The sequence below is a fragment of the Myotis daubentonii genome, chromosome 4 (assembly GCF_963259705.1).
Source record: "Myotis daubentonii chromosome 4, mMyoDau2.1, whole genome shotgun sequence".
In the NCBI taxonomy this organism is placed as follows: Eukaryota; Metazoa; Chordata; class Mammalia; order Chiroptera; family Vespertilionidae; genus Myotis; species Myotis daubentonii.
Genome location: NC_081843.1, coordinates 33,592,424 through 33,612,294, shown reverse-complemented (window position 1 = coordinate 33,612,294; position 19,871 = coordinate 33,592,424). Strand labels below are relative to the sequence as shown.

At 44.2% G+C, this 19,871-nt stretch overlaps 1 protein-coding gene across 2 annotated transcripts in view; it reads right to left on the bottom strand.

The window, feature by feature from the left end:
- The window catches only part of BAZ1B (bromodomain adjacent to zinc finger domain 1B), a 78,530-nt gene extending 63,605 nt beyond the window's left edge, over positions 1-14,925 (bottom strand). For both annotated transcript variants that reach the window (XM_059693482.1, XM_059693483.1), the window contains exon 1: positions 14,447-14,925. In XM_059693482.1, the coding sequence (XP_059549465.1) occupies positions 14,447-14,553 (107 nt within the window). In that variant the 5' untranslated portion in view covers positions 14,554-14,925. The remainder of the gene's footprint in view (positions 1-14,446) is intronic.
- Between the last annotated feature and the right edge of the window lie 4,946 nt (positions 14,926-19,871).

Here is a 19,871-nt window from a genome sequence, read left to right as displayed (position 1 = left end):
CGCGCTTTGCAAATAAAACATGAATAATTTACTACAAATGTGATTTCTTCAATTCACAATTTTAGTACTCAAACAGTACTAAAAATGCGTAAGAAAAACATAAAGGCAAAAAACCAAAATTTCCAATTTATTGAGAGAAAAATAAATATTTGGGAATTGTAAGAAAAAAAGGGTAAAATAAGACAAAAAGTCACAAGAAATAAGAATTTAAGGTCTGTGGAGTTATTACACAACTATAGACCCAGTGCACAAATTTGTGCACGGGTGGGGACCCTCGGCCTGGGCAGTGATCAGGGCCAATCAGGAGGGCGGGAGGTTGGCTGGGGGGAGGAGCCACAGGAGGTTGGCTGGCCAGGGGGAGGGGCCGCAGGAGGTCGGCTGTGGGAGCGCACTGACCACCAGAGGGGTAGCTCCTGCATTGAGCGTCTGCCCCCTGGTGGTCAGTGCACATCATAGCAACCGGTTATTCGGGCACTTAGGCATAGATATAGATATAGATATAGATATATAGATTTCGATGGTCATCAAGTTTAAGAATCAGTTTCACAGGAAGATGAGATGACAAAATCAGTCTCGCAGACAGTCTGGAATAACCTTGTGCATCTAATGATCCATTTACTAAAAGATTGGAAGTTTTTAGTACCTCAGAAACACCTATTGTATCTTAGGGTTTTAAAAATTCCATAAAAATCCTGAAAATGATTTTGATATAATATCTATCAAGTCTTTATGTTATCTACAATAACAATACATTCACCAGTCACTTAGCAGTCACTGTTCAGTCTTTATGAGATGAAAAGCACATCACAGTTTAGTGCCATGTATATAACGTTCTACAACATCCCAACAGGAATTCACTATCGGCCAGCTATGTTCAAATTCAAAAAGTAGCTAATTTACTTTTATGCACAGCAACAGATGCTATGCTAGCAAATAAACTGACACAACTAGAGAATTCTCTGCCAATCTCTGTACTAGGTGTACTGTTTAATAATGGCAGATTTTTTAATCAAATAAACACGTAATTTCAAGAGAAACATCAAAAGTGCTTTATTCAAAGTAATGTCCATCGCTAGCTACACATTTCCCCCATCTTTCAGGTAATTTGCAGATACCGTCCCAATAGAACTTTTCTTGTTTTGAGGCAAACCATTCAGAGACCCAATTTTCCACTTCTTCGTACGTTTTGAAATGCTGCTCAGAAAGTGTGCCATCAATTGGAACAAGTGGTAATCTGAAGGAGCAAGATCTAGTGAATACGGTGGGTGGCTTAATACTTTCCAGGCAAGATCTTTTAACGTGTCTTTAACTGGTTTTAAAGTATGTGATGGTGCATTAACATGAAGCAAAATTACTTTGCCGTGTCTTCTGGCAAATTCTGGTCATTTCACAATCAAAGCGTGGTTCAAATTGATTATTTGTTGTCAGTAGCAATCAGTATTCACGGTTTCACCTGGTTTTAGAAGCTCATAATACACCACACCTTCCTGATCCCATCAAACACAGAGCATTGTCTTCTTTCCAAAGCGATTTGGCCTTGCAGTTGATGTTGATGGTTGACCTGGATCACCCCATGATTTTGTGCATTTGGGATTCTCAAAATGAATCCACTTTTCATCGCCAGTCACAATTCGATGCAAAAAAGACTTTTTTTCATGCTGTTGAAGCAACATTTTACTGTGACTTTTTGGTTTTCCATTTGTCTTTCATTCAGTTGATGTGGCACCCATTTTCCCTCCTTTAAAATCTTTCCCATTGCTTGTAAATGATCAGAAATTACTTGCTGAGCAATGTTTAATCTTTCTGCAAGTTGTTTTTGAGTTTGACATGAATCTTCATCCAATAATGCTTGTAATTACTGGTCTTCAAACTTTTTTGGTTGACCTGAATGTTCTTTGTCTTTCACATCAAAATCATCACTTCCATCACTTTTAAAGTGTTTAAACCAGCGTTCACAAGTATCTTGAGATGGAGCATGTTCACCATAAGCTCCCTGAAGTATACGATAACTTTTTCTTCAAAATAATGAATTAAAACTTCCCACAAATGCTTTTTTTGGCACAAAATTTGACAATTTTAAGCTCTATGATTATACCTTCAGCGAATTTGACATATGAAGTTTTGAAGTTTGCTGTCAATACAAAATAGCATGCATAACAAATCGCATATGTATCAACAAATGTGTAACTCCATCTACTGAAAAAAATCCGCATTATTAACTGGTACACCTAGTACTTTACAAGTTACTTTATTTTATAGCGGTTGAAATAAAAGTTTTTAAAAAGCTCCCTCTATGATAGTAACTCACAACTAAACAATTTCCTTTTTAATATATGAAGATTCTTGCCCTAACCGGTTTGGCTAACTGGATAGAGTGTTGGCCTGAGGACTCAAGGGTCCCAGGTTCGATTCCGGTCAAGGGCATGTACCTTGGTTGTGGGCACATACCCAGTAAGGAGTGTGCAGGAGGCAGCCGATCAATGTTTCTCTCTCATCGATGTTTCTAACTCTCTATCCCTCTCCCTTCCTCTCTGTAAAAAAATCAATAAAAAATATATTAATATATTTATATGAATATTCTTGGTTTTCTAGGGTTATGATCAATAACAAGGCAATCAACAGGGACAAAACCACAGAGAATCCAAAATAGTAGTTTTAACCATCTGACAAAAATGAAGCAACAAATCTATTTCTCTCACTGGGGATGATGCTAATACTTAAAGGATTAAACAAAATACAGTAACATTAAAAACCAGGAGTCAGACTTCAATCTTCCTATCTAATAAAAGAGAAACATGGTAATTAGCATACGATTGCTACCCTTCCCATTGGCTAATCAGGGTGATATGCAAATTAACTGTCAGCCAAGATGGCGACCGGCAGCCAGGCAGCTTGAAACTAACAGGAGGCTTGCTTGCTTCAGTGACGGAGGAAACCAACGTTCCCCGCCTGCCTTGCTGGCCTCTGAGCTTGCAGTTTGAAACATAGTTACAAATATAGAAGCTAAACAAAACCCCAGAAACCTGCTTTCAGCCCCCCCAGGATCTCAGAGCTGGAGTTGATACAGTGTTTCGATTATAGAACACAAACAAACCAGATACCTGCTTTCAGCAGCAGAGGCCTCAGAGCTGGAGTCAGAGCTAAAGCTGGCCCAGAATAAAAAGAAAAAGAAAAAAAGGAGCAGTTGGGAGCTTCAGTCACCCGCCAGCCTGAAAACGGCCCTCAGCCCCTCACCCAGACTGGCCAGGCACCCCAGTGGGGACCCCCACCCTGATCCAGGACACCCTTCAGGGCAAACCAGCCGGCCCCCACCCATGCACCAGGCCTCTATCCTATATAGTAAAAGGCTAATATGCCTCCCAGCACCAGGATCAGCAGAGCTGTGAGGCCTCCTGGCACCGGGATCAGCATGACAGGGGGCAGCGCCCAAACCCCCTGATCGCCCTGCGGCTTTATGTGTGACAGGGGTTGGGGCCACAACCTCCCTATCCGCCCTGCTCTGTTCGTGACAGGGGAAGGCGCCCCAACCCCCTGATCAGCCCTGCGGCTCTGTGTGTGACAGGGGAAGGCGCCCCAACACCCCCCCCCCCACGGGCCCTGCTCTGTGTGTGACGGGGTAGAGCCATAACCTCCCCATCGGCACTGCCCTGAGTGTGAGAGTGGCGGCGCCCCAACTCCCCAATCGGCCCTGCTCTGTGGGTTCTAGAGGGAGGCGCCCCAACTCCCCCCCACACACACACAGGCCCTGCTCTGTATGTGATGGGGTAGAGCCATAACCTCCCCATCGGCACTGCCCTGAGTGTGAGAGTGGCGGCGCCCCAACTCCCCAATCGGCCCTGCTCTGAGCCCGACCAGGGGCTGCACCTAGGGATTGGGCCTGCCCTCTGCCACCCGGGAGCAGGCCTAAGCCAGCAGGTCGTTATCTCCCAAGGGGTCCCAGACTGCGAGAGGGCACAGGTCAGGCTGAGGGACCCCCCTTCCCCCCCCCCCCGAGTGCACAAATTTTTGTGCACCAGGCCTCTAGTATATAATAAAACCCTAATATGCAAATTGACCAAACAGTGGAACGACTGGTCGCTGTAACGTGCACTGACCACCAGGGGCAGACCCTCAATGCGGGGCGGTGCCAGGCCGCCAGCCAAGGTGGGTGCCAGTGGGGCACCCTGATCTCCCCACCCAGTGGTCGCCCCACAGATGGCCCTGATCGCTGGCCAGGCCTCGGGAATCCTACCCTATATATTGGGAATAGTCTCTTAGGTTTAAAAATTAAAACCTGGCAAGGCTACTCCAACACTGAAAAAACAGGATGACGCAATGACATGCATGGACTCTGGCTTGCATTTTGTGGTTAGCCCTGATTCTGACCCTTATAACTGTGTAACACAGCCAATTACTTAACTTCTCTCTGCTTCAGTTTTTCCACCCATACGATGGGGGAAATGGTACTACTGCCTCAGAAGGATCATACTACTTCTTATAATCAGAGCAAAAAAAACGTAGTTACCCATATAACAGCAAGATGCCTTTCACCTGTATGAAAAGTATGGTCATTGGCACATGCAGTGTCCTGGATTGCAGGGGATGTCCGACTGCCAGTTTAGGCCCAACATCCCCCAAGGGGTCCCGGATTGCGAGAGGATGCAGGCCGGGCTGAAGGACACCCCCTCAACCCCTGTGCTGAATTTCATGCACTGAGCCTCTAGTATAGTCATATAAAGACAACCACTGAAAATGTATAAAAACTTATAGTCCCCTTTAGCTGTTTTGCTCTCATTTCAGTTACCCAGTCAAATCCAGTTCAAAAATATTAAGTGGAAAATTCCAGAAATAAATAATTTATGTTTTAAATCTTGTGCCATCCCATTCTATGAACCACCCCTTTTGCCCAGCGTATTCAGGCTGTATACGCTACCTGAGTGATAGTCACTTAGTAGCCAGCTGTTATCCAATGGACCATTATGGTTATCTCAGTGCTTGTGTTCAAATAACTTTAATTTTACTTATTAATGGCCCCAAAGCACCAACAATAATGTTACTGGCAAATCAGATATGCCAAAAAGAAGCCTTAGACTTTATCAAGATATATATATATATATACACAAAAAAAGCATGATATATATAGGGTTCAGTACTGTTTCAATATTTCGGTACTTTTTCAAATACAGTATTGGGGGGGGGGGTCTTGGAACTAATCCCCTACGGATAGGGTGAACTACAGTAAAGAAAAAAAAAGGCAATAGCATGGCTTCTATTATCATAACTATAATGGTATTTTTATATCATAACTAACAAGATGGACGTTTTATTTTTGTTTGCCTGTCTACACTTGAGGAGTGGAGGTAAAATAAAGACAATCAGTAAGTGAATTTATTTAAACAAACAAAATGTTTAGCAGTTTAATAGTTACTTAGCAACATTGAAGAAATTCACTGAGAAATCAGGGAGAATGTAAATGATATTAACAAATATATCCTAAAGAGAGAACATTGTCCTAGCTGGTGTGGTTCAGGTGGTTGGAGCATCATCCCATACACCAGTGATGGCGAACCTATGACACGCGTGTCAGGTGACACGCGAACTCATTTTTTTGGTTGATTTTTCTTTGTTAAATGGCACTTAAATATATAAAATACATATCAAAAATATAAGTTTTGCCAAACCAGTTTGGCTCACTGGATAGAGCATCAGCCTGTGGACTGAAGGGTCCCAGGTTCGATTCCGGTCAAGGGCATGTACCTTGGTTGCGGGCACATCCCCAGTGGGGGGCGTGCAGGAGGCAGCTGATCGGTCTCTGTCATTGATGTTTCTGGTTTTTTTGTTGTTGTTTTTTTTTGTGTGTTTTTTTGTTTTGTTTTTTATATTTTATTGATTTTTTACAGAGAGGAAGGGAGAGAGATAGAGAGTTAGAAACATCGATGAGAGAGAAGCATCAATCAGCTGCCTCCTGCACATCTCCTACGGGGGATGTGCCCGCAACCCAGGTACATGCCCTTGACCGAAATCGAACCCGGGACCCTTCAGTCCACAGGCCGACGCTCTATCCACTGAGCCAAACCGGTTTTGGCATGTTTCTGGCTCTCTATCCCTCTCCCTTCTTCTCTGTAAAAAAATCAGTAAATTTCTATAGGTGACAAGGCACCAGAGTTAAGTTAGGGTTTTTCAAAATGCTGACACGCCGAGCTCAAAAGGTTCGCCATCACTGCCATACACCAAAAACTTGTGGGTTTGATTCCTAGTCAGGGTATGGTATATAGGGAGACAACTGATCAATGTTTCTCTCACATTGATGTTTCTCTCTCTATGTCTCTCACTCCTCCTTCCCTTCTAAAATCGATAAACACGTCCTCGGATGAGGATTAAAAAAAAAAAGAGAACATTTTCTTTTATTAGTTATTTTTAAAAGTAGGAATAATGTGCCCAGTCCAGTCTTCTTGATCTAGACCAGAGGTGGGGAACATGTGGCCCGGGGTCATGTAAGGCCCACCCACAAAATCATTAGGTCTGACCCTACCAAGGCATTAGGGGTGAGTTAATTAAATGTTTGATCAAAGCCCTAGCCCAGTGATGGCGAATCTTTTGAGCTCGGCGTGTCAGCATTTTGAAAAACCCTAACTTAACTCTGGTGCCGTGTCACGTATAGAAATTTTTTTGATATTTGCAACCATAGTAAAACAAAGATGTATATTTTTGATATTTACTTTATATATTTAAATGCCATTTAACAAAGAAAAATGAACCAAAAAAAATGAGTTTGCGTGTCACCTCTGACATGCGTGTCATAGGTTCGCCGTCACTGCCCTACCTGGTTGGGCTCAGTGGACAGTGTTGACCTGCGGACTGAAGGGTCCTGGGTTCAATTCCAGTCAAAGGCACATACCTCGGATGCAGGTTCCTCCCTGACCCAGGCCCTGGTCAGGGTTCATGTTTCTTGATATTTCTGTCTTTCCCCCTCTCTTCCACTCTCTCAAAAAAAAAAAAAAATCAATGGAAAAATATCCTTGGGTGAGGATTAAAAACAAAAAATATTTGGGAAGTAGTACCCAATAGAGAAAGTGAGCAGTGGTGGCCGCTGGTTGTGCGGCAGGGCATGAGGCGAAAAAAAAAAGATTCTCCTTGGTCTTCTCATTTACAGGTTAAGGCTACCTTTCCAGATAGTCCAATAGCTAAGTCACCAGTTTCCAAGAGCATTTGCACCACTTATGGAAAACACTGGATCCATGTACCCCAGATGTCCTTGACAACTCATCCCACCATCCCCTGCACAAAATTTGCTGCACCAGAAGACTATGAAGCCAACCACTGAGCTTCTTTTCATTACCAATCCTATATAATATCCTATATAATAAAGATGTAATATGCAAATGGTCGTTATGCCTTGCAGCATGACAACTGACCTAATAACAACCGGATCACGGATCAGCAGGAGGGTGGGGCAGCGAGCTACAAGTGGGCAGCAGAGAGCTACAGGAGGGGGCAGAGTAGCAAGCTATGGGGGGAGGGGGGGACAGGGGGCGGAGAGCTACAGGAGGGCAGCAGCGAGCTACTGGCGCACAGATTCATGCGCAGGGCTACTAGTTAGATATAATATCCCTGACAACAAAACAGAGGACACAAGTATTTCTTCACATTATCACGGCCAGTTGAGACCACGCTAAAAAAATCCACTTGCCTACATGAGGACCCCTTCTCTTCTTGGGTAGCCAGGACTTAAAGGAGAGACTCTGACCTGAGCCACTGGGAGCCTTTCCCCAACCCTGTGGCTGAATAAACCAACAGCTTTGTATATGCAAAAAAAAAAAAAGTTTGACCAAATATAACAAGTTAATTTTTAAGTTGATAATTTTGTATGGTCCGTGAATGTTATAAATATACAAATGGCCCTCCTGATCAAGACCTATATAGTCAACAACATAGCAGTACCACCTAGATACCTCATAATACCTCAAACCCAACTGTTTCTAAACTAAATTCTTATTACCCCACCTCATCCTCCTAAACTTGCTACTTTAACAGATAATTCCAGTCTCACTGAATGGCCCTAGTGCCCTAATCAGAAATGAGGGAATCATCCTCATTTCTTTAGTCCCCAACTGCAGCCACTTACACATTTCTCGTCAGTCCTGGCCAAAGCAAACAGAGCCATTAACAAATCCAGCCTCTGATCTTCATTTCTCACCCAGGCAAAGTATTTTAATTGGCTACACTGGTAATCCTCTTTTCTGGTGCTTTGTGTGTGCTTCTCACCCTAACTTCCTTTTTTCTCAATCTTGCTTGTTTTTAAACCCATTTCTTCTGATTACTTTAAAAACTAAGTTGGTTCAAATATCGTCCCAATACCCAAGTTGTGGGTTCGATGGTCAGGGCACATACAAAAATCAATCAGTGAATGCAGAAATAAGTGGAACAAATCGATGTTTCTCTCTCGTCCTCCCCTTTCTCTAACTCATTTTTTTAAACATATATTCTTATTGATTTCAGAGCGAGAAAGGGAGATAGAAACATCAATGATGAGAATCACTGATCAGCTACCTCCTGCACACCTCCTGCTGGGGATCATGCCTGAAATCTGGTCATGTTCTCTGACAGGTAATCAAACTGGAGCTTCCTGGTTCATGGGTCAACACTCAACCAGTGAGCCATACCAGCCGGGCTCTAAAATCAAATTTTTTTTTAAAGGCTAAAACTGAAATACCTACAACAAGCCTTAACAATGGGTATTTTCAAATTTATATAATTTTGTTCTGGTTATTATTCTGACTAATGTTCAAAGAAAGCAAGAGGAAAAAATGAAAATGAAAGGAGAAAAGGCTGACTAGAAGGATACTGAGACAGCTGCCTCTAAATCCTATTTCAGATTTTAGGTTACCAAAATAAGTCACTCCCTCTCAAATAACCATTCAGAGCAAATGCCAATTGATGTTTTTTATGTTCCAGCTACTGCTGCACATATAATTGCAGAGAAGCTGTCAATGCAGTTCTCCAAAGGTTGTATAAACTATAAATGATAAGATATTTTCAAGTCCTAGACTATCTCATTATGCATCTCCTTTTCATGAGTTCAAGGGCTACCTCTCCCTGCAATATGCTGCTTCTTTGTTCTTTCGCCTTGTAAGAATCGTTTCTCTCAATAAAGTACTTGAGCCCTGACCAGTTTGGCTTAGTGGTTAAAGCCTCAGCCCACAAAGGGTCTTGAGTTCAATTCCTCGTCAAGAGAACATACATTGGTTACAGGTTCCCCAGCCCTGGCAAGGGGCGCTTGTGGAAGGCATGTCTCTCTCATGATATTTCTCTCCCTCCCCCACCTTCCTCTCTCTCTAGGAATCAATGGGAAAAATATCCTCAGGTGAGGATTAAAACAAACAAATAAATAAACAAATAAATAAATTGAGTGAGTGAGGGAGTGAGTGAGTGAAGGAAGAAAGGAAGGATTTGATAGCCTGAAAGGAAGTGGCCCAGAAAAGTATGGAGGTTAAATAAGCACAACTATAACCCTAAGAGTTCTAAGTGAGATGACAAAGTACCAAGTCAAGATTTGCTTTTTATCCTATTTTTTTTCTTTTTGGACTAGTTTGTCATTATGATAAAAATAACTCTAGCCAGAGTTGCTCAGTGGTGAGAGTGTAGAGTGTCTGTCCAAGCACCAAAGGGTCACAGGCTCGATCCCCGGACCCACCAGTGTGGGAGGCAACCAACAGATGTCTCTCTCTCACATTGATCTCTCTCCCTCGCCCCTTCCACCTTTTCTAAAAGTCAATAGAATGCCCGGCTGGCATGGCTCAGTGGTTGAACATTGACCTATGAACCAGGAGGTCAGGGTTCAATTCCCAGTCGGGGCACATGCCCGGGTTGCTGGCTTGATCCCTGGTGTGGAGCATGCAGGAGGCACCTGATCAATGATTCTCATCATTAATGTTTCTATCTTTTTCTCCCTTTCCCTCTTGAAATCAATAAAACAAATATATGTAAAAAATCAAAGTCAATAGAAAACTGAAAAATAAAAATAGTAACTCTAGCCCTGGGCAGTGTGTCTCAGTTGGTTGGAGCATTGTCCCATACACCAAAAGGTGGTAGGTTGATTCCCAATCAGGGCACATACCCAGGTTTTTAGGATCCCTAGCCAGGACGCATTCAGGAGGCAACCCATAAATGTCTCTGTCTCTGTCTCTCTCTCCCTCTCTCCCTTCCTCTAATAAAATAAATCACTCTAACGTGGTATAGCTTGTTACTTTAAAGAAATTAAATTATAGAAGTTAACATAAGAGCTCAGTATTCCACTGTCCAATGAGAGCCTGTCTTGCAACTTCAACTCTTAAAACATGCTCTCTAGCCCCATTTGTATAGCTCAGTGATTGAGAGTTGACTTGTAAACCAGGAGGTCACTGGTTTGATTCCCAATCAGGGCACCTGTCCAGGTTGCAGGCTCAATCCTCAGTAGGGGGCGTGCAGGAGGATTCTCTCCCATCATAGATATTTCTAGCCTTCTCTCCCGCTCTCCCTTCCTCTCTCTGAAAAACAAACAAACAAACAAAAAAACGCAACATGCTCTAGTCATGGTTTTCCAGGCAAGCAAGTTATTCTGGCCATATTCTAATAGCCCTTCCTCATTACACCAGCTAAAAGTTCTCATATATTGATGCAGCAAAAAATGAATAACCCAGTTGTTTCTAGGCTTTAGAAACTAAGGTAGTTAAAGCAATACAACAAAAATATTAACCTACAACAGGCTGCTTATAGGTTCAGTTCCTCCTTAAAACCCACCTTGACTTAAATACAGTCAATGTAACATACTACTGTCAAATAATCACATCAAGAATTGATTCTGCCGAAACCGGTTTGGCTCAGTGGATAGAGCGTCGGCCTGCGGACTGAAGGGTCCCAGGTTCGATTCCGGTCAAGGGCATGTACCTTGGTTGCGGGCATATCCCCAATGGGAGATGTGCAGGAGGCAGCTGATCGATGTTTCTCTCTCATCGATGTTTCTAACTCTCTATCTCTCTCCCTTCCTCTCTGTAAAAAATCAATAAAATATATTTAAAAAAAAAAAAAAAGAATTGATTCTGATAGATCCTGGCCGGGTAGCTGAGTTTGTAAAACATCGTCCCCATAAGCCAAGATTGCTGGTTCCATCCCCAGTCAGGGAGCATACAAAAATCAAATGAAATGGTGATGGCAAAAGACATGACTTGGGTGATAAACACACAATACAATATAGAGATGATGTATTATAGAATTGCACACCTTAAATCTATATAATTTTATTAACGAATATAACCCAAGTAAATTCAATAAAAAATAGAAAATTAAAAAGAAAAAGAATCTACCCAGCTGATGTGGCTCAGTGGTTGAGCGTTCAATTCCAGGTCAGGACACACGCCCAGATTGCAGGCTTGATCCCCAGTATGAGGCATGTAGGAGGCAGCCGTCAATGATTCTCTCTCATCATTGATGTTTCTCCCTCTCCCTCTCCCTTCCTCTCTGAAATCAATAAAAAAATACATTTTTTCTAATCAAGCAATGAGTGCGTGAATGGGTGGAGCAACAAATCAATGTCTCTCTCCCTCTGTCGCTCTTTAAAATCAGTAAGTAAATTAACTAAAAGTATTCTGATAAAGTGAATTTTCCCAACTAAGATTTTCCCAACTACTATCCTGCCTGAAGTACTTCAGTAGGGAGTTATGTAGCACAGATTCAAACACACAGTAAAAAAAACATAATCATCAATATAGAACACCCAGTCATTAAATGTGTGCATCATTCACAACTACCACTGTAAATTTAATTAAGATGTATAATAATGCTTTTAAGAACATACCAACACTCACAGCTTTAAGTCAATAAATCATATAAATTTGTTATAAAATACACGTGCAATCAAAAGGTAGTACTTAGAAGAAAACTACTCAAATCCTATTATAAACATAAATTAAGAACTGGAAATAACAGTATCTCAAATGCAGCTGAAACCCAACCACGTACTTGTTCGCCTCTAAGAAATCCCTAATAGCCTAATAAAGAAATATGCCAACCTGCTGAACACAAAATACAATAGTTTAAAAACCCTCCTAAAGTGCTTCCACTGTAGACACTCCCAAGTGGGCAATATACCCCCAATATGTAACACAATTTATGAATTCCTTTGTTAAAAGGGTTCTACAAATACTGGTACAGGAATTTTTTATTAAACACATACCATTAAGTTTCAACCTTCAGTTTTTAGAAGGAACACTTCATATTTATCATTATATGTCAAAGATTTTAGTAAATTATATGAAAAAGCCTGTGCTGTCAGTTCTAAATTAGCTAGTCACAGCCACTTTACATGGCTCAGTACTTAAAGGACTTAGAATTTGTCTCTTCTCTATCATGTTTCTTATACTCCTTTAGAATCATACCTGAAAAATTAACATCTGATAATGTTAGTGTGAGGAATCAACTGCTCAAAAGATGACATTTGAAAAGGATATGGCAGATTCCCACAAGTAATTTTTCACTCTATCAATGTTTGGTATGTTGTTTTTTTTTAAAAGTAGGGCAAACTTAGAAGAATATTACATTTAGTAGAACTCAGTACTTCTCCAAAGCAATCTGAAAGTCTTAACAGGACAATAAAAACAACCAGATTAGGATCCCCACCCCTCCCTTAAATGGACCTTATCCTTTTTTAAAAAATATATTTTATTGATTTTTTACACAGAGGAAGGGAGAGGGATAGAGAGTTAGAAACATCGATGAGAGAGAAAGATCGATCAGGTGCCTCCTGCACACCCCCTACTGGGGATGTGCCCGCAACCAAGGTACATGCCCTTGACCAGAATCGAATCCGGGATCCTCCAGTCCGCAGGCTGACTCTCTATCCACTGAGCCAAACCGGTCAGGGCATGGACCTTATCTTATACCACAAACTGACACAAAAGTGGACTAACATCATTAAAAAGGAGTATCATTCCATGGTTTTAACTTAGGTACAGGGATGAGGTAGGAAAAGCACTGGATTCTACTCCTGACTCTCATCATTTACAGTGTGTGTCAATCTCAATTCTCTGGGACCACCTGGCAAAGCAGGCAGGCAGAACCTAAACATTTCCAAGACTCATTCAGCTCTAAGATGCTATAATTATATTTCAAGAGCCTTCCTACAGCACGGACTCACTTTCCAGGTTTCTTTTTATATGTAAACACCCAACAGTCACAAACTGCAATCAAACACGAATGAAATTATCCTGTAAATTATTACATTAGCCCTGGCCGGGCGGCTCAGTTAGTTGGAGCGTTCCTCTGGTACACCAAAAGGTGTCCGGGTTCCTATCCAGGTCAGGCACATACCTAGGCTGCAGTTGATCCCTCGTACCTACCGGCACATACAGGAGGCAATGTTTCTCTCTCTCTCCCTCTCTCCAATCAATTAAAACATATCCTCGGGTGAAGATTTTTTTTAAAGTACATTAAAGAAGTGAACAAAAAGAAATGAAATCAAATTATATCCCTCACCTGGGCACTTCCTCCTCTGTACAAAAGCAAGCAGAAACTACAAGAAATCAAGTCCTACCACAGGGAAAGGGCTGACAAAACTACATTAGCCTTCTTGAAGCTTTCTGTACGTTAAAGAAAGGTTGATTCAAAGATCTTTTTTTTTAACACATAAGCGTCGAAAGGACTCAACTGCCATCCATTAAAAAGTAATAGAAGTTGTACAACTTTTAACCAAAAAAACTAAGCCTGTTCAAGAAAACAATGATTAGAGACGATGCTTCGTATATAAAACATCAGCCTCGTGATCTTAAGTTACAACATAAAAACTCTATGTCTTGGTATCTATTTTTTTAATTTTACTTAAAAACAATCACCGATCTCCTAAGTCGTCAAAATTCCAAACCTATGCACGGACAGGGAAAGACATCAGCTCCTCCAAAGTAACTCTCCTACCCTCCCCTCCAAGGGTGGAACTTTATCCTTGGTTTCGTGCCTCACGACTCTGTCACCTCAAGTCCACCAGGAGAAAAACACGCGCCCCCGCAGAGATGGGGTAAAACGCAGTCGGCTAGTACGAGCCGGATCACGCGGCCACATGGGTACCATTTTAAAAACTTCACTTGAAGGTTTAATTTTTTAAAAAAGGCAAAGGAAACCCCGCTCTCTGTGGTACATGGGTCTACTCTAAAGCCAACCCCAGGGGGTGTGGTGGTGGGGGTCGCTCCTCGACGGCGAGGCCCGGGGACAAAGTGCGGCGCCGGGGAATGGATGGAGGGCGCGGGGCTCTGTAGCGCCCGGTACGGCGCCGGTCCTCACCCCGCCGCCCGCTTCCCCGCCCAGAGCCGCGGGCTCGGACTCACGGTGTAGGCCCGCGGGCATCGGCACGCTGACAGCTGCCCCCCCGCGTGGCCCCCGGTCCGACGAGCCCCCGGCCCACCCCGCGAGCGGCCAGGCTGGCGCGGCTGGAAAAGGATACTCCCGGGTGCGGAAGGCCTCCTGAGTGTGCGCGATAGTGAAGAGCGGCTCTTCGCCGGGAAGCGGCTTCACCAGCGGGAAGGGCTTGCGGCCCAGCAGCGGCGCCATCGCGGCGGCGGTGGTGGTGGCGGCGGCGGCGGCGGCAGCGGAGACAGCGGCTGCTCCGCGAGCCCGCGGCGCAACACTAGGCCCCGCGGCCCGGAGCGAGCCAGGCTCCCGGGAGCAGTGTGGGGGAGGGGAGGGGTGAGAGGGCGGCGAGAAATCAGCTCCCTCGCTGGTGGCGCGGCCGCGCGAGGGCCAAGGAACGGGACGCAAGGACGCAGAATTCCCAGGCACACCGCGGCGCAGGCTGGCAGCCTCCAGCCAACCTTCGCTCCTGGTCCCCGCGTTCGGCAGTCACGACTCCTCAGCTGCACAGGAGGAAATTATTGAAAAATGGCGGGAGATTCCCCTCCTCCCCACCCCCCGCCCGGCCAAGACACACACTAACTTGCTCTCCTGTGGCGCCGGTGGCGAATGCTCCAATAGGCGGAGAGCTAGCCAGCGCTCACAGTCTATTGGCTGAGAGGAACTGCCGCTCTGCGCTTGGATCCAGCCCCCTTCCCCGACTGCGTAGTTGGGTTGCAACGCACTAGAGGGCAGTATGAAGAGGTGAAAGGTCACGTTATGTAAGCACCGGTGACTGGCGTGCAGGCCTCCAGCAGTAGAGTTGAAAGTGGGAGGTAGCGGAGAACCGAAAAGTCGGAAATTCAAGGAGGTGAGACAAGAGAAGCCCTCTAACTCATACAGACACTACGCCATCTGTGACACTGACGGCGACACCGACATCCGGGCATCACTGTCCGTGTGGTGCGCTGGAGGGGGGAAGGGGAGCGCGCGACCAGGGGCTTTGTCTTTCCACTTGTGCTCCGCCCCCTTCTTAAAGGCGCCGCGCTCAGCCACGCCCGGAGATGCGCGCGTGGAGCGGATGGGAAGAGGGTTTGGCGGGAAGTAACCCCAAGACCTTGTCCAAGCAAAGGTTCTACTGAAGGACAACTTGAGCCCAGCCTTGCTCACCCCAGAGTTTACTGCTGGATGAGAGTGTGGTTGAGACCTGGATATTGGTGTGGTGCTACTTAGGGCTTGCTGGAAAGGATAAAATATGGAATCTCTCGGAAAAATGTTCTAAAGAACATACTTATTAAAGAGACATCCATCCCTTCAAATCATAATTACTAGCAGCTACAATATTCAGGGCCCTGTGTTAGACTCCCCTGAAAAAGAAAGATAAATAATAGTTCTAAGTGATGAGTGCTGACCAAAGTAAGAAGACAGCAGTAACTGCCTGGAAATGAGGACATTTAAGCTGCTTCTCCATGCAGACTATGCCCACATCGTCCAAAGTCTGTTTGGGTGTTCAATGCAATCAGAAACACACTGACTATCATTTTCTCCCCATTAAATTGTCTTCCTTGGTTCGAAGATCTTCAGTGGCCCCAGAACATCCTTCGCAGCCTACTCAACAGGAACAGACTGCTGGGTGTCCGGGAATGCAGCATGCCAATACCAGATTTTTTCCTCCTTTTTTTTCACCTTGAGGTGAGAAGAATACCCCCAGGAAAAGGTAAGTGCTAAATCAGACCAGACGCCACTTCTATGAAGCCTTCTCTGATCACCTAGCAGAAAAGGAAGGTCGTCTTCCTTGAGTAGCCATTTCCTCTAAGAGGATTAGGTTTCTTCTCAGGAGATACAGTATTTGAGTTGATTGTAAAAAGGTAAGTTGCACTGGACTAGACAAAGAAATGAGATACAAACATTGCAGGCAGAGGGAGCAGCAGGGCAGACTTGGTAAATTCAGGACATGTGCCTAAAACATAGGGGTTTTGCCCTAACCAGTTTGGCTCAGTGGATAGAGCGTCGGCCTGTGGACTCAAGGGTCCCAGGTTCGATTCCGGCCAAGGGCATGTACCTTGGTTGTGGACACATACCCAGTAGGGGGTGTGCAGGAGGCAGCTCATCGATGTTTCTCTCTCTCATCGATGTTTCTAACTCTATCCCTCTCCCTTCCTCTCTGTAAAAAATCAATAAACTATATTTTAAAAACAAAACAAAAACATAGGGGTTTTGAGGCAAAAAAATATCAAGAGATGGAAGTGGGAAAAGAAGTGATCCCCTTGGCCACAGCATGTGATGGTTGGAGTGACCACTTAGAAGAGAACTGCAGTTGTTTGCGGCAGGGACACCAAGGGCCTCAAATGTAACAAGATCAGTGGAGACCAGCAGACAGATTTGAGAGGCACAGGCTGGATGACTAAGGGGATAGACATTTGAAGGACTAGATAGCTAAGAGCTGACTACACACAATAAATACTCCAAAAACATTAAGAAAAACAAAACAAAAATTAAAAAACAAATATTTGGAAAATACTGATATTTCAAAAACAGCATCTAATTGCCCACAAGAATGGGTACCATAATCATTTCAGCACTTGGGCCCAAAATGGGCTGGAGTCCAGCCCTGGTGTTGGTAGAGCTCTAGACTGGGAGACTCAATGAGCTCACTGGAGAGCCATCCAGAACACAGTTGGAATGTTTGAAGCTAGAGTTGTAGTTTTGTGAAGATGGGTTGTCAACTAGAGCCCCAAAATGAGTTAATAAGGGCCTCCCCAAATAAAGAACAGTGCTTATCTTGGAGAGGTGGGATTATGGTTGGTTTTCTTTTTTGTTTTCTATAGTGATTATATATTAGTTTACAATATAAAAAACAAACAAACCTTTATTTTTATTTTTTTAAATATATTTCTTTATTGATTTCAGAGAGGAAGGGAGAAGGAGAGAGAGATAGAAACATCAATGATGAGAGAGAATCATTGATCGGCTGCCTCCTGCACACCCCCCACTGGGGATGGAGCCTGCAACCCAGGCATATGCCCTTGGCCAGAATCGAACCTGGGACCCCTCAGTCCGCAGGCCGATGCTCTATCTACTTAGCCAAGCCAGCCAGGGCACAAACCTTTAATGACTCTTGGCTTGGTGTATGTCCTCTATTTCTGTGTCTCAAATTTATAAGCAATGGAACTGATTAACACAGTATTTTAACATTTGTACTGAAGATATCAAAAAAAAGGGAGCCCATGCCCTAGCTGGTTTGGCTCAGTGGATAGAGCCTCAGCCTGCAGACTGAAGGGTCCCGGGTTTGATTCCAGTCAGGAGCACATGCCAGGGTTGTGGGCTTGTTCTGAGCACCATGAGCTAGGACTCCCCTTTATCCCATATAATAAAGAGGTAATATGCAAATTGACCATCACTCCAGCTCACAAGATGGCTGCCCCCATGTGGTCAAAGATGGTCTGCAAGGGAGGGCAGTTGGGGGCAACCAGGCCTGGTTGCATGAAATTTGTGCAAGTGGGGGCGGGGGGGACTGTCCCTAAGCCCAGCCTGCACCATCTCCAATCTGGGACCCCTCGAGGGATGTCCGACTGCCCGTTTAGGCCAGATCCCACAGGGCAGTCGGACATCCCTCTCATAATCCAGGACTGCTGGCTCCAGCCTGATCACCCCCTAACCACTCCCCTGCCAGCCTGATCAACGCCTAACTGCCCTCTGCTGCCAGCCTGGTCACCCCTAACTGCCCTCCTGCAGGCTTGGTCGCTCCCAACTGCCCTGCCTCACAGGCCTGGTTACCCCCAACTGCCCTCCCCTGCTGGCCATCTTTGACCACATGGGGGCGGCCATCTTATGTGTTGGAGTGATGGTCATTTGCATATTACCTCTTTATTATATGGGATAAAGGGGAGTCCTAGCTCATGGTGCTCAGTGGTTAGAGCTTGGGCTTGTGCACCAGAAGATTGGGGGTTTAATTCCTGGTCAAGGGCATGTTGCAGTTCACTCCTCCCACCCCCTGCAACTCAGGGCGTGTGTGGAAGGCAACCAGTGGCTGTGTCTCTCTCACATTGATGTTTCCCTCCCCCCCCCCCCCGTCCCCTCCCCATTTCCCTCCCTTCCACTCTAAAAAACAATGGAAAAATTATCTTCTAGTGAGGATTAACAAAACAATAAATAAAAAGGGAGAGACTAAGTTAATGCAGGTACCAGTTTTCTGTTCTAATACTTTCATTGACTCTTTTAAAAGATTGATTTGAAAGAGAGAAACATCGATTTCCACTTATTTATGCTTTCATTAGTTGATTGTTGTATGTGCCCTGAACAACTGCAACGTTGGCATATCCAGACAATACTCTAACCAGCTGAGCTACCCTGTAGGGCCTCAATGACTTTTTTTAAAAATTTATTGTTGACAATATTACAGATGTCCCCCATTTTCCCCTCCTTTGCTGTCTTCCACCCAGCCCCTGCCCAACCCCAGGCCTTCCCCACACTATTGTCTGTGTCCATAGGCTATGCCTATATGCATTTGTGTTCTTTAGTTAATCTCTTCCTGGCCCCTCCACCCCCATCCCCTCTGAGATCTGTCAGTCTGTTCTGTGCATCTATGTCTCTGGACCTATTTTGTTGATAGTTTATTTTGTTTATTAGATTCCACATGTAAGTGAGATCATGTGATATTTGTCTTTAACTGTTTTATTTCACTTAGCACAATAATCTCCAGTTCCATCCATGCTGTCACAAAGGATATGAGCTCCTTTTTTTTAATTTTTAAAATATATTTTTATTTATTTCAGAGAGGAAGGGAGAGGGAGAGAGAGAAACATCAAAGATGAGAGAGAATCACTGATCGGTTGCCTCCTACACACCCTCTATGGGGATTGAACCCGAAACCCTGGCATGTGGGCAGGAATCAAACTGTGACCTCCTGGTTCATAGGTCGACGTTCAACCACTGAACCACACCGGTTGGGCATGAGCTCCTTTTTTACAGTCGCATATTATTCCGTTGTATAAATATACCACAGCTTTTTTATCCACTCATCTACTGATGGGCACTTGGACTGTTTCCAGATCTTAGCTTTTGTAAATAATGCTGCCCTGAACATAGGGGTGCATATATTCTTTCTGATTTCTAATTGGTGTTACAGGATTCTTAGGATATATTCCAAGAAGTGGGACCACCGGGTCAAATGGCAGTTCCATTAAAAAAAAATTTTTTTTAAATATATTTCTTTATTGATTTCAGAGAGGAAGGAAGAGGGAGAGAGAGATAGAAACATCAATGATGTGAGAGAATCATTGATCGGCTGCCTCCTGCATGGCCCCTACTGGGGATCGAACCGACAATCCAGGCATGTGCCCTTGACCAGAATTAAACCTGAAACCTTCAGTCCATAGGCTGATGCTCTATCCACTGAGCCAAACCAGCTAGGGATAAATTTTTTTAGGAAACTCCATGCTATTTTCCACAGTGCCTGCACCAGTCTGTATTCCTACCAGCAGTGTACTAGGGTTCCCTTTTCTTCACATCTTTGCCAGCACTTGTTTGTTGGTTTGTTG